The sequence below is a fragment of the Rhinolophus sinicus genome, linkage group LG02 (assembly GCF_036562045.2).
Source record: "Rhinolophus sinicus isolate RSC01 linkage group LG02, ASM3656204v1, whole genome shotgun sequence".
NCBI lineage: Eukaryota > Metazoa > Chordata > Mammalia > Chiroptera > Rhinolophidae > Rhinolophus > Rhinolophus sinicus.
Genome location: NC_133752.1, coordinates 184,284,694 through 184,300,173, shown reverse-complemented (window position 1 = coordinate 184,300,173; position 15,480 = coordinate 184,284,694). Strand labels below are relative to the sequence as shown.

Here is a 15,480-nt window from a genome sequence, read left to right as displayed (position 1 = left end):
CACTGGAGCAAAAACGTTCTTAAAACCCAGATGACTTTTTCATTTTATTTAAATCCTGAAATATAGATAGAGAACCATGTAGCTAGCTTCCTGCTTAAGAAATAAAATATCGTAAAAATAGCTAATGTCGCTGGATACCCCTCCCCATATACTCCCTCCTCACAGGTGGCTATTAATCTAAATTTAATATATGTTATTCCCATGCATCTCTTTGTACTTTGTAATATATAGGTATCCATTTGTGATACATGGCATAGTTTTGCAAGTTTTAATCTTCTTAACATTGTACTCATATTGTAACTCTCCTTTGGTAGCTTTCTTTCTTTTGCTTTTTTAATTGGGGAATATTGGGGAACAATGTGTTTCTCCAGGTTCCATCAGCTCCAAGTCATTGTCCTTCAACTTAGTTGTGGAGGGCGCAGCTCAGCTCCAAGTCCAGTCGCTGTTTTCAATCTAGTGGCGGGCGGGGGGGGGGCACAGCCCACCATCCCATGTGGGAATTGAACCGGCAACCTTGTTGTTAAGAGCTCACGCTCTAACTAACTGACCCATCTGGCCACCCGGTAGCTTTCTTTCTTGAGGAGAGGGTAGTGAACATGATTTTTGAGATTTGTCTATACAGATCTTACTCACTTTCCCCTCTCTCTATTCCATTGTGTAGCTCTAACTTACTCACTTCCTGTTGGTGCAAGTGGCTCAGTAATGAGCTGTAAGATGGTTACTTAGATGGTTCCCAGCGTTTGTCCATACAGATGGAGCTGCACTAAACACTTTGCACAGGTCTGATGACCTATTTTTTGACCAGAAGAACCTCAAATGGACAACCGGCCCTGTTTTTAGCTGCTGAACAGTTCAGAGCTGGGCACACTTGAGAAATAGCAACACAGAGCTTACTTTTCAAACTTGCTTTATGCAGTTAGATCTCACACTTGTGACCATTTAGACACAGTGCTGTGGCCCATTAATGGCATGTGTGTTCTGACTGTCCTGCGGTAGCCTGGGCTGGAACAGGCCACAGAGCCTTTTTGATTTTATTACTCTGGGGGCGAGACAGGGTATAGAATGAGGAACATAAGAAAAAGATAGTCCTTTTTCTCTAAAGACTTGAAAAGAATCTGGATTAAGCTACTCCCCCAGCCCTCCCCAGAAAGGGGTCTCCTCTGAGTTAGGTGCAACCCCAACTACATGGAAGGGAGGGTGGGGAACAAATAACAAAGACGGAGAAGACTGAGGACGAAAAGGCCAAGAGATTACAACAGAGACACTTCCAGAGCAAGCAAGTACAGGATCCCAAAAGATGGTCTCCAGGGTGAGAATCCTACTGAAAGGCTGCTCGTCCCAGTAGATTTAATTTCCAGACTCTTGATCAATCGGTGCTGTTGCTGGCCCTGTCACAAGAGAAGATCAGTAAAATGTAGCAGAAACCCTGCCTGCACCGCCATGAGACTTGTTCTCTAATATTTGCTGCTGTCATTTCTTACCCCCAATACTGTAGTAGCATCCAGACTGTTTCTGCCCTTGCTCCACTACCATCTATTCTTACAACAGCTACCAGAGTGTTCCTTTTAAAACACGAATCAAAGGACATCTCTCCCTTGCCTGATCACCTCCCGTAGCGTCTTACGTCACTTGGAGTGTAAACCAGAGTGCAGGTAATGGCCAACAGTGCCTTCTCTGGTCCATTGCCAGTTCCTTCTCTGCCTCATGTCCTATCGCCCTCCCTCTTGCTCACTCTGCCCCAGTCACTCTGGCCTCTTTGATGGTCCTCAGTCATACTGTACACTATCGTACCCCAGGACCCTTGCATTTGCTGTTCCCTCATGGCTTGCTCCCTCACTGACTTCAGGTCTATGCTTAAATGTCGCCTGTTTATTTGTTGAGTCCTTCCTGCCCACACTGTTTAAAATAGCACCTCCATTGCACACCTGGAATAACTGATCCCTCTTTCCTGTTTTATTTTTCCCCATTCCATCCGAGGACTATATTTTACTTATCACAGTTACTGTATATTTTTCTCCTTTGAGACTGTGAGCTCCAGGAGGTTAGGGGTATTTTCTTACTTCGTTCACTGTTGTATCCCAGCACCTAGAATGATGTTTGGCACATGGAACGTGCTTGATTGGGTGCGTCATGTGAAGCTCCTGTCTGTTGACTTGAGACCAATGATTTGGGACATTCTCAGTGAATGTCTTTGATGCTTCCTCTAAGGCAGCAGCATGCAATGGTCCAAGAAGTCCTCCCATTCCAGTCTAGTCTCAGCTGAAAATATGCTCACCTTTTCCTTCTCCTTTTTGAAACATGCTCTCAGGAAAGGAGCTGGGAAAAATTTAGGGCAAAGTAAACATTAAAGGGTAAAATGACGCATGAAACTTAATGTATTTCTATTCCCAGGGAAATGTGTATCTATACCAAGTTGAGAGAGGCAGAAGAGTATAATGAGTTCTTACTGAATACATATGAATGAAGCCAAAATTGTGCCTTTTCTCTTTTTAATTCTCACTAAGCTACCAGGTAATATTACTATCTTTACTTTAAACACGAACAAACAAAAGTTCAGAATGTATCCAAAGGTGGTGAGTAACAGAACCAGAATTTGAACTCAAATTAGTTCCACCCAAAGCCCACACTTGTTTCACTCTACCATCCTCCTTTCCTCAAGAAATGAAACAGAGAAGGAGAGGGAAGGGCCCTAGGCTTGAAGTCAAGAAAATATCCAGAAGGACAAATCCATTTTTCACCATTGTGAATTCTGTGTATTTATAGTTTTATTCCCTTGTGACCAATTCCCCTTTCAAAAGATTTTCCTCAAGGATGGGAGAAGAAAGGGGTTTCTGATCGATCTTTATTAAAATAGACTATTTATTTCACTTTTCTTTTCTCTGGGCTCCACACTTTCTGCTCAAGAGTTCTCACTATCAAGGTGTCACACAGCTATCTTTTATGCATAAATTAACCATTAGATCACGAGATTGTCTTTGAAATATTTAATTCTAAACCTTCCTTGCCTCCTCCCAGATGTCCACATGGAGTAACAGAGAGTTTTTTTTTTAACTTTTATTTATTTTAAGTGTGTTTTTCCAGGACCCATCAGCTCCAAGTCAAGTAGTTGTTTCGCTCTAGTTGTGGAGGGCGCAGCTCACAGTGGCCCATGTGGGGATCGAACTGGCAACCCTGATGTTATGAGCTCTGTGCTCTAACCAACTGAGCTAACTGGCCACCCCGCACCAGAAAGAGTTCTTTCTTTATCCTTCCCCCAGAAATGTGATGAGTGTGTATGGATCAATCTGTAAACCTACACAGAGCCCTTGTTTAAAAATAAAAATTGATTTACTAAAAGGTAACTATAATCAAAATCAGGTTTGGAGGTTCATTTGTAAAGCTTTGCTTAGCAACCACAATTATTGGTCTCTAAGTATCTATACTGATAAGCTGGAAAAACTGCAATAGAGAAATTGCATGACAAACTAGAGAGTTAATTATTGACAAATTGATTAAAATGGGAAAGAAACAGTTTAAGGAATTTGGCTGGGTGTGCTTAGCCAGAAACTTCACTCACGTTTAAAAGCTATAGTTTTCTTTCCCTTGTATGGGTAATATTATAAGACTTTTGGCAAATAAATGGAAGTTACATATAATCTTGTCATAACTCATTTTGATGTATTTCATTCTAGTCTTTTGGGGGGAGACTGGGCATAGTTTTTTAAACCATGCTTTAATTATCGTACACCTATATCTGTCTTAAGTATTTTCCCAACTGGTTGTCATTATAACCATGTAAGAGGTAAAGTGAATTTTTCACTATAAAAGTAATAAATGTTGTTTTTAGCAAAACTGAACTATGTTTAAAAAAAAATAGAAAGAAGGAAACAAAATCCCCTGTTGGCCCATTATCTAGAGACCACTTTATTTTATGCAGGGTGGTATTGCTTGCTTTTTAAAATCTCCACTGAATGATGATACTATTGTCCACCTAACCATTCCCCTATTATGGGAATTGCTTTAGTTTACAAATTTTGGTAAAAAATGTCCCTGTAAATTAGACCTCCAAAATTGTAAAAACTGAGGCTTAGGGCATACGTTGTTTTATGGCTAATCCCAAAGTCAGAAGCTTCCCTCTGGAAGTGCTGTTGCCAGGGGTGGGGTGTGGGTGGTGCACAGGAACAGCCTATGGTCAGCCTCCCTCCCTTCTTCCACCCTACACCTCCCCTCACACACACACCACTGCCTTCCCTTAGTCAGCACGGCAGCTCGGCAGCTCGGTAGAGCTATGGCCAGTCTGGCCATTGGCTTTGCTCTAGTCTCTGCTCTCCACAAGGCAGGCATTGGCGATGTCTCCTTTTGAAGTTTCAATTTAGGTAAACAGCAGGTGGAGCTTACCCAGTCTCTTTTTTCCTGTGCCAAGAACGATGACATTATGCCTTGCTTTGCTTAGGAAGTTACCTGTGTTTGCCTGGAAAGCTTCAGACAATGCTATCGCCCTGGCCTTCCCTCCTCCCCGGCCTCTCTCTCTCTAGTCGGTGTCCTCCTGTCGGGTAACCTGGCATCACTGCCAGGGGTCTGTGCTGTGCATCTGGCATTCCCAGATAATGACTCCGTCATGTGCCCTTGGGGATTATGAGAAGAAAGAGCAGGAAGGGTGCCTGCGGGGGGCTATTTATTACTGTGCTTACTACATCCAGAGGTTTTCATTTTTTGTGTGCTTGGCATCAGAGTCATAATAATGACAAAAGGTGGTATCTGGGTAATGCTCACTATTTCCCTGGCAGGAAAGGCAGTGTGGTCAGAAGACCGGTGACTCTGAAGTTAGAAAAAATGGGCCTCTCTGTCCTTCCACTTTTGGCAAAGCATCTTCATTCCTGATTTCATTTTTTCCATCTCCTTTAACCTTCTCAAAGGATTGTTGGGGAGGTCACAGAACAGAATTCTAAGCTGTAACGTGATAGTCAAAGTGACACGGTACCATTGTCGTAATTGTCCATGTTGTTTGTCTTTAACCACAGGCCATTAACCATCAGGGAAAAAAAAACACACCATACACTTCTTGAACTATAGGGTTGATGAATTTTGTTTCTAGAAATTGTGGAGTTATTGAAGTTCAACATTTTTTTCAGGGTACATTTTGTCCATTTTTATCTTTGGGGTAACCTGTGTTATTTGTTTATTTTAATAAAGTCTAGGGGGTACTCCTTAGTTTTTTTCACAAGGAACATTACTATCCATGAAATCACAGACTTTCTGAATAAGTAGCAGATAACTTGCCATGCATTTAAATTTGAGGGCCAATTTAAGTAAATGACTCTTTTTTAATGACAAAACCCCTAAGCTAAAATATCACCAACCAAAGACATGGAACTTGAGTAACTATCAGTAATGATCATTTTTAAGGCATTTGATAAAAGCAGCGCGTATGCGAATCTCCCCTTCTCCGTGACGCCTCATGTGTGCCCCCTATTAAATACTGCCATCTGCCCCACTCCCGCCAGGACTGCCTGTCTCCTCCACTCTGCTCTGCCTTGTATTTTTTCCTTAGCCCTTATCATGATAAACTAATAAATAAATCAGTTATCTTTTATGTTTATTGTCTCCCCACAACTTGAATGTCTGCTGTATAATGGGAAGTACATTTGTTTTGTTCATTGAAGTATCCCAACCATGTAGAAGAGTAATCGGTGCCTGGTAGGTGCTACAGATGCGTTTGTTGCATATTTGAATGAAAAGTAATTATATAAAAACATCAGTGGTAATTATATTGGATCGTTTTTACTGAGTATTTACCCTGTCCCTGGCTGCGTGCACAGCTCGTCCAATGTTCCCAACCAATTGATAAGGCAGGTACCATTAAAACCATCAAAGTACAGATGGGGACACAGGGTTAGAAACATGAAAACAAATCGTTTCAGGTCTCATAGCCAATGTAATTCAGAACTTGGATTGAAACCCAATAAGTCTGACTCTGGCGGATCTTCTTCAAGCAGAACGATGTTGCATCTATATTCTTGATTTATTGAGATATTATTATTGAGATTCTATGGGATTTAATTTTGGAAAGGGGGTTTTTCCTATGTGAATATTTTTGGCAACCATTGTCCTAGACATTAGAAACAAATCAATATCCTATGGTTGTAACTCTAGGCCTTCAGCTGATGGCCATGTGATGAAATCTTGCAGCATTGGATTTCTTTCCCCCACCTCATGCCATTTGTTCCAAAAAGAAATAAAAAAAGTAAACAGCTTGTGCAACTTTAAGGACTTTCTTTTACTGCAATAACAAAAACAATCCCATTCCTCCCCTGTCTGCATTTCACTGTGTTGCGTGTTTGGTCTGTGTTAATTCCAGTGTCTGTCCCCTTCACATGCCCAATTCTCTTTTCTAGGAGAATGATATAAACCTGACCCACATTGAGTCCAGACCTTCACGTTCAAAGAAAGATGAGTATGAATTTTTTACCTACCTGGACAAACGCAGCGTGCCTGCTCTGGCCAAAATCATCAAGATCTTGAGACATGACATTGGTGCCACCGTACATGAGCTGTCCCGAGACAAGATAAAAGACACAGGTGAGCAACAGAGGAATTTTGCAACACCAGTGACTCTACCATCTAGTCCTAAAATAATGGCAACATTAATATGTACCCTGGAATACCTCTGGGGGATTAGGGAAGAGAGTGTAGTTTAGGGACCTAGACCAATGCCTAGCACATTTTAGACATTCAATAAATGTTAGCTCTTGCCCCCTTCCTCCGGACAGCTATTTCTTTTATTAGTCACTTTCTTTCTGTTGCTATAATTTTTATACAATTTTCATTCCTGCATGATCCTGCTTTCAATCTCCTATCTGCAGAAGTGGAATGATGAGGGTATCCAGGGTGCTTTCTATGTAAATACAACTTCAAGACAAATTCTGTAGTTATCTCCGTTCCAACCAGAGGGTTGTCCCCGTGTCCTCATCATATGCCAATTCTGAGGCTGGGGACTGGCTGGCTCCATGTTCCTAGGCTCTCAACTGTCATTGTCCCTCTCTTTCTCTTCTCTTCTACTAGATTAGGAGCTTCTTACAGGCAGAGGAGTCTCTTGCTTATATTTACATCCTCGGAGTTTAGCCCCGAGCTTAGAACACAGGTGCTGAGCAAATCTTTGGGAGTAAATGATTAAACTGAGGAGTTGTCAAGACTTGGTCTACCTCCGAATCGACTGGCTGAAATGCTGCGCGTTGATGTCCCCTGAACAGTAAGGCAGTCAAGTAGAGCAATCAAGTGTAGGCATTACAAGTATAGGTTTGGGGTCGGGCAGACTTCAGTTCAAGTCCTGCCTCTTCCACTTCTTGACTTTGAGACCCCTGACAAGTCCCTTAAACGGCTCTAAGGGCTTTCATGAGGCTTGAATGAGATCAGCTATAAACAGTGCCCAGAATAGTACCTGTCTGGATAAATGATCGTAAGGGGCTGTGTTATGATTAAGATTATCCTGAAAAGAATAGAGAGGAGCAAGGTGACTGCTTTTTAGGATACAAAGCCTATTCAGATGAACTATTTTTAATACACTTTTTAGTTTTTTAAAGCGGTTTTAAGTGTACAGAAAAATTGTACAGAGTTCCAGAAAGTACAGAGTTCCCATGTGCCCTCTTTCTCCCCACCCCCCATATGCCAGCTCCCCGTTATTGCCATCTTGCATTAGTGTGGTCCATTTTTATAATTGATGAGCCAAAGTGATATATTATTATTAACTAAAGTCCATAGGTGACATTAGAGATCATGTTTTGTTTTATTCAGTTCTCTTTTTTTTTTTTTTTTTTAAAGATTTTATTGGGGAAGGGGAACAGGACTTTATTGGGGAACAGTGTGTACTTCCAGGACGATTTTTTTCCCCCCAAGTCAAGTTGTTGTCCTTTCAATCTTAGTTGTGGAGGGTGCCGTTCAGCTTCAAGTTGTTGTCCTTTCAGTCTCAGTTGTAGAGGGCGCAGCTCAGCTCCAGGTACAGTTGCCATTGCTAGTTGCAGGGGGCGCAGCCCACCATCCCTTGTGTGAGTCGAACCGGCAACCTTGTGGTTGAGAGGACGCGCTCCAACCAACTGAGCTATCTGGGAGCTCAGTGGCAGCTCAGCTCAAGGTGCCGTGTTCAATCTTAGTTGCAGGGGGCAGAGCCCACCATCCCTTGCGGGATTCGAGGAGTTGAACTGACAACCTTGTGGTTGAGAGCCCACTGGCCTATATGGGAATCGAACCGGCAGCCTTCGGAGTTCTGAGCATGGAGCTCTAACCACCTGACCCACCCGGCCGGCCCCAGTTCTCTTGGTTTTGACAACTGCAGATAATGACGTGATGATTGACAATAGTGGGTGATGTCATGTATCCGGCATAACTGTCTCATGCAGAATGGTTTCACTGCCCCTAAAATGCCCCATGCTCCACTGGTTCCCTCCTTTCCTTACTCGGTCCCTCTGGCAACCACTGATTTTTTTTACTATCTTTACTTGTCTTTCTCAGAATGTCATATAGTTGAAATTACAGAGTATGTAGTCTTTTAAGACTGGTTTATTCCACTTAAGAACTTGTGTGTAAGGTTTCTAGATGTCTTTTTGTGACTGAATAGCTCATTTGCTTTTAGTACTGAATAATGTTCCATTGTATGGATGTACTACTTTTTGTGTATCCATTCATCCACCAAGGGACATTTTGGTTGCTTCCAAATTTTGGCAATTATAAATCAAGCTGTTATAAACATTCATGTGCAGGTTTTATTGTGGGCTGAGTTTTTAGCTCATTTGGATAAATACTTAGGAGTGCAATTGTTGAGATGAATTATTTGTTTTTCTAAATAATAAAATAATTTTTCTATTGTAAAATCAAGTGCTTTTTTGTTTTTTTGTTTTTTTGTGTGTGTGAAAACACTGAAGACTTCACATCAAAAGGATTTCAGGCTCTGTAGCTGAAAATAGCATTTTAATAGGCAGAAATGCTTTAAAATGAGACAAGACTCACCTCTTTGCATAGGCCATTGAAATAGTTTCTAAAAGATAGCTCCAAGGCCTTCCTAGGAGATCTCTCTTCTCCTGCCCTCGTCCTCTTGTGGCTGTCACCCAGACGAGGAGGTCCCAGGGACCTGTCCTTGCCGAGGGTTGACAGCCCTGCTCACAGGCTCAGGTCACTGTGGGTGGGAACTTGGAATTCCTCCTGCGATCAACCCTATCTGCCTTCCTCCCCCTTCCACCTTCCAAGCTGCTTCCCTGATGATCGTCTTCTTTTGCTTTTCCGGCCACCTGCTCCCAACAGGAGCCGCAGGCTCTCAGGACAAAGGGCCTGCTGGACCCGGGGCCAAGCTCTGCCTCTGCTTGGAGCAGGTGGAGGCCCGGCCAGCTGGGGCTGGGGCCCTGGGATAGGAAATCAAAGCAATTGACAGGCAGGCACGCAGCCCCTTGGGGGTAAGGGAGGATGTATGTAGATCAGCTGAATGGCTGGCAGCCTGAACTGGATTCTCAGAAAGGAGGTACTTAATGGGCCATGGAAGAATAGTAAGGAGCCAAGACTCTGCGACCAGGGCGCACCACACTTGGTGTAACTTTGGGCAAATTGTTGACCTTCCCAATCTCCCACGGGATGAGATGGGAGTGACAAGAGTCTCTATCTCATAGGATTAATGAAATAACACCAGTGGAGCATTGAGAACAGGACTCACGAAAAGCCAGCCTGCACACAACTACTTTTTCAGAGATTCTGAAACTGGAAAATGACCTCAGAGGTCACGCAGCCCAACAGACTCCTTCATTTTCCATTGGAAAGGACAGAGGCCGTGACTTGCCTTAAGGCACAGAGTGAATTCTGTGCAGTTGTGGGTGTGTGTTGAGTGAGGCTTTGTGTCCGGCGCTGTGCTAGGAGCTGAAAGAGAGAGGGTCAACACTGCCTTTTCTTAAGGAGCTCGCAAGCGGAGGAGGGCAGCGGGACACCGAAGTAAATACAGTATGAGGGACAAGTGCTGTAATGGGACAAGGCTGTGGAACTTGGCCTCTTTTCCACTGTTTAAGGACCCAGCAAGTGTGAAAGTGAAAACGCCCACATTTTCATGCAGAGGTATTATGTCGTCTGCGTGAGGCTTATGAGAGGCTAAACCTAGCACAGGTGCAAGTCCCTGGTGGGGCTCAAAATAGGAGGACATTAATATTTGAAGTTGGGTTGACAGTCTACCTAGTGAAGAAAAATTGCTAAGACTAACCCTTTAAAACAACACGTGTTTTGTGACCCATATTTCTTCAGATGGTTGGTTACCCCATCCCACACTGGCTGCCCCTACCTGACACGGTTTCCTGACTTTCATTGCCATGTACTAGAACAGCGGCTATGGATGCAGGGGATGCTGAAACAGCACGGCCTTGCACCTGCAGAGAGAGACGGGCCCTGTGGGTTTCTGGGATAGTTTTTGTGAACTGGAATCTGGGCCCAGAAATAGATCTTTTTAGGGGCAACAACCATCCCTTTGCAGAATTATTCTTTCTGTAGAACTCAGTGGGAGAATGATTAGAGGAAGAAAAGCATCATTGGAGATCTGAACCTTTGATTCTTTTCACTGACAAAATGCCCTTTCTAAGGGAAGGGCTCAGATCTCAGGGGCGAGTCTGACAGCAGGTTGAAGTGGGAGATGTGAACCCCTCAAATCAATTAGGCTAAACCACTTTCCACTTAGTTTTTAAACCATTCAAAAGGCCATGTGGGTGATAGAAAATGAAACTTTTCAGTTTCTTAATTGCTAAAGTTCTCCACCCAAAACAGCTTAAGGGAAGCTTAATTATGGTGACACGTTAAAGAAACCCCAAACTTCTAAAATGCCTCCTGGAGAAGCTGATGTACGTTTAATAGGATTTTAATCCAGAAAATCTTTTGAATACTTGAGGGCTATTCTCCCGCTACTCTCTCTCCTGATGACCCCAAATCCTCCTTCAACCCAACATGAAAGAGCATTAATATCGTCCATCGATCTATCTCCTAATCCTTTTACCTTTCCCTTTGAGTCTCCTGCATGACATTGCATTTAGAGGGGGAGGGAAAATTCCTACGTGGAGACAGATTGCAGCCAAGAAAAGCAGACAGACACAATATCTTGGCTAGACAGGGGTATATAGGATCATTACCTTTTGAGAAAATTAACTGTTGGGAGTTATTTTCTAAGAGTCAATGGACATTTAGTAGGTTTTGTTTAAGTTATGTTGATTATAAGCATCCTGATGTGGAAGCAAAGAGAGTCCAGATTGCTCTGTGGGCAGCAGAAGGGCCATGTATTTATTGTCTGTCTATCTATCTATCTATCTATCTATCTATCTATCTATCTATCTATCTATCTATCTATCTTTCTTTCTACGTAGCCTGGAAGCAATTGGGATTTTATCTGTCTTTTTTATTTAGATAAATTCCTAAAGCAATGGTGTGGGGATAGAGCCCCAGAGAGCAGTTTCCAGGCTGTCGGCCTCACGTGGAAAGGTGCTGGCTCGGGTAGCAGGTGGCCATCAGCTGTGACTAGATGGCCATCAGCTGTAACCAGTTAGCCATTGGCCACTAATATAACTGCCATGGCTACACTAGCAAGCGCGGGTTGTGGCTAGCAAGTTGTGGGTTGGTTGGCAGAGAAGCGGACGGCGGATTGCGCACCATGTGGCTCCTGCCTCCTGTGTCTCCGACCCAGCTGCCAGCGAGACTATAGTGGTATGACTCCCCTATCTATGGCTCCGTGGGTGTTCCTTTTTTGGCCTCACCATATCCTGTGTTCTTAGATGGGGAGCGGGAGCTGAGACCCTGCATGACAAATGATTTAAGGGAAAAAATTATTGTGAGAAGACAAAGGAACATTGTTATACATATTCCTCCACTCTTATACACCCTGCGCCTCTCCCAGCCCTCCTGAGTTTCCTCTTTTTTGCTTCATTAGTGCTGCCCTGAATAGGGTCATGGTAAGGTTGAAGTTTCAGATCAATTGCTGGGGGAGGCAGGATAGCATTCCTTGGAGGAGTCTAAAAAGCTCCTAGGATTGTGGGCAAAATGGTACACTGTGTATACATGAATATTTTTTCATGTAAGAGAGAAGATTTTCTGATTCCCAAAGAGGTGGGAACCTTTAGAGAAAGCTGCTTAAGGCGAGAGGGTGGGTCCAGGTGGTCAAATGTTTCCCCATTCCCACCACCTGTGCCTGCCTGCCTTTTCTCCCTTTCTCTGCTCCTCTGTTCTGTTGTTTCCTTCTTCCCTCTGTCCTCCTCTCAGTTCCAAACCATCTCCCATGCGTTTCACTTGGACCCATGGGTGTCTCTCAGGGCTGTAGATGCTTGTGGCTCTGTGTCTGCAGGAGACCAAGTACCTATTTGTAAAAACACACAGGATCGATGGCTTTTTGCATCTACCTGGATGCTTGCTGGATGCGTCGAAGTCCTGGCCACTGGCGGTGGGACTTTTGCTTTAACCGATCCCCATATCCCCCAACACCTAGAACTTAGCCTGTCCTGGGTCTCGTTGCCTTGACTTTTCCCTGCTCTTCAGGATGATGGCTGGTGAAGTCTTTCTCTTAATCTTAGGCCTGGCCAGGGCCCTCTGAAGTCAGCAGGGCCAAGGAAGGGATCCTGGGGCGGGGGGTGGGGGTGATGGATATTCTACGGAAGAGGCTTTAGATGTCTTCTCTTTGATCCAATGTAGGTTGACCATAACTCCAGTGGTGAGAGCTCAGTGCAACGTGAGCGCTCAGAAAGTAGAATTCTGTATTTGGGGATATTGTGGGCAACCTGCCAAAAGATATATTTATGAGATATGTGACATCTTAAAAAGGATATTAGGAAGACAGTTCCAATTTAGATTTGCGATTGGAATAAATGACCTTGCAGGTCATTTTTAATTTATTCATTATTTCACTCATATCCATTTATTTATTCCATCCATTTATTCATTTTAAGACATTTTCACTCTTTACTTCATAGCTGGATCCCTTTTATTCATCTGGTTCTCACTCTCATTTTAACATGTGAACAGAGAGGTCAAATGCTTTGCCCATTGCCAATAATAGAAGTAGGTGCTGAAGCCATCATGCCTGGCCCCTGCCCGTTCCAGGAGGGGGAGGGAAAGAGCTTGGCAGCATTAGCCAGCTTTTGGCTCACTCATTCTTGCCTAGACTTTCCTGAAGGGTGCTCCTTCTCTAGAAAGAAAGTAGAGGCTCCTTAAAAGAGGAAAATGTAACCTTCAAAAGTCTTCTTCCTGCAGGATGTCTGCAAGCCATCCCTTTTCTCTTAGGGGGAGGTGTTGTGATTAGCACAGCCACTGCTTTTCTTGGGGGCTGGAGGCCATTGCCTGGGGAGGAGAGACATCCAGGAGCCAGGCAAGAGGGGGTGAAAACATCTTTCTATTTTGGGCCTGAGAAAGGGAGGATTTATTGCTCTCCCTGAGACAGGCTGGAGGCAGAAGTCTGGAGCAAGCCTGGGTGCCTTGTTGGCTAAGCCCTGGGGCTGGTGAACGTCTGGTGGACGGAGGGGGTTAGATGGGACTCGGTCTGCACCTTGAACTGCTATAAATTTAAGAGCCCTTCTCTGACTCACTGGCCAGGAAGTAGGCTCCAGCCAGGCCTGTGGGGTCTTTGGTTCGGGAGCCTTCTTGAGCCAGCCACCCCTTGGCGTCCGGGCTGAGCAGTTGACCCCGACTTAATGAGACCACGACGTGGGTGTCCAGGGCCAGTTCTCCCGCGGGCTGCTTCCCTCAGAACCAAATCAATATTTATTAATGATCTGCCCCCCCGCCCCGGGTGCCTCTGGCTTCACAGACGGCCTCTGTTGCACCAGCCTGCCCCAGTCATTCATTAACCACCAAGCCCAGCAGCCCGTGAGGCCATGACAGGGCTCGCAGAGGCCAGCCCACCACTGAGGTATTTGCAAAGGTCATTAATGAACTAATCTGATTTAACTTTTCAAAACAGAGGCCTGGGTCACTGGGGTCAGTCACTATTCCCAGCATTGTGAGTGAGACGGGGTGAGGGGAGAAGCCTGCCACCTTCACTGAAGAAGAGAAAGGGAATGTGAAGGTGTCTTTAAGGAGCCAAGACCTTAGGTGTTAAAAAACTATGCCCTAAAGGTTTGGGATGAAAGGTGGGAGGACCCAGGGCTGTCCTAGGGATTCTCTTCAAATCCCTTTAGATCCCTGTTTGAGTTCATCACCTCCTTTCCCTCTCCAGGTGGGAGAACAGGAATCTAAAATCGAGGGCCCCCACACTCCCTACCTATTCTAAGCCAGCTCAGCATGGTGGTTAAGTAAACATGCTGCAGAGGTCTAATTCCGGCTCAGGGATCCTGAGCAAGTCCCTCCATCACTTTGAGCCATCAGTTTGCTCATCAGTAAAGCAGAAATCATAGTGGTACAGCCAAGGACTGCTTCAAGAATGAAAACAGACAATGGAGTGCTGAGCACAGCATCTGGTGCAGCGTAAGCTTGTACGCTCTCAAAAAAATGTAACTTTAAAGGAAGAAAAGGTAGGTAGCTATAATTTTTTTGGCTGGGAAAATTGGAAGAGCCCAGTTGTTAAGGAAGGGATGCAGCATTGCCACCAGCAGGCTGTGTGACCTTACTTACCTAACTAGACAAGTGTCTCTGCATGTGTGAGTGTGTGTTTCAAGTGTAATGACCACACAGCTTGACCTGTGAGTGGTGTGCTTCTTACCCCTATCCAGGAGGCTGGCAAGGGATTGGCTGCCTCACCCATTTCACAGATGAGAAGCTAGAGGCTCGGGCATCAAGTGACTTGCTCAAAGTCAGTTTGTGGGTGGGAGGGAGAGAACTTGAACATAGACCTGCTGGCTTCCAATCCAGGATGCGCACACCCTCTGCACAATATCAAGCGTAGGCACAAATGTAAAGGCTTTGTCCTGATTTTGTCGGGGGTCCTCTGCAGTCTCCCTGCCTTGAGCACCTGGTGTCTCCACACTGCTTGCTTCACAGCGCTGCTCAAGTCGCCTGTTCCCCAGGAAGTGAGGCATGTCAGGACCTTGATCCCTCACCCCCCACAACCAGAACTTGCCTCTCCTGGGTCTCATTTCCTTAGGCCTCTTCCCTTCTCTCCAAGGTGACAGCTGGTGAACTCTTAATCATTAGGCCTGGCTCGGGTCCTCCTTCTACCTGGGTGACGCATACCTAGGGAGACAACGCCTTCGGGTCAGCGAGGGTCTGAGGAAGGAAGGATGGATACATTCAAAGGGACGGCTGGGTTGCCACCTGGAGAGAGTGTGTACTGGCCTGTCACCCATTATCACTTGATAATAATGATAATAATACCACCAAATACTTACAAAGCACTTGCTCTATGCCAAGCATTGTTCTATGCACTATTCATGCATTAGCTGATTAAATCCTCACATACGAGTATTACAGCCATTTTATAGGCAGGACACTGAGGAACTGAGGTTAAGTAATTTGCTCAAAGTCCTAAGGTTATGAAGCAGCAGAGGCAAGATTTGGACCCAGGCAGTCTGGCTC

General features: G+C 44.6%; 1 protein-coding gene across 1 annotated transcript in view; it reads left to right on the top strand.

The window, feature by feature from the left end:
• Positions 1 to 15,480, top strand: part of PAH (phenylalanine hydroxylase) — a 60,482-nt gene that overhangs the window by 10,595 nt on the left and 34,407 nt on the right. Inside the window, exon 3 of the mRNA XM_019732085.2 lies at positions 6,375 to 6,558. Coding sequence (XP_019587644.1) covers positions 6,375 to 6,558 — 184 coding nt within the window. The remainder of the gene's footprint in view (positions 1 to 6,374; positions 6,559 to 15,480) is intronic.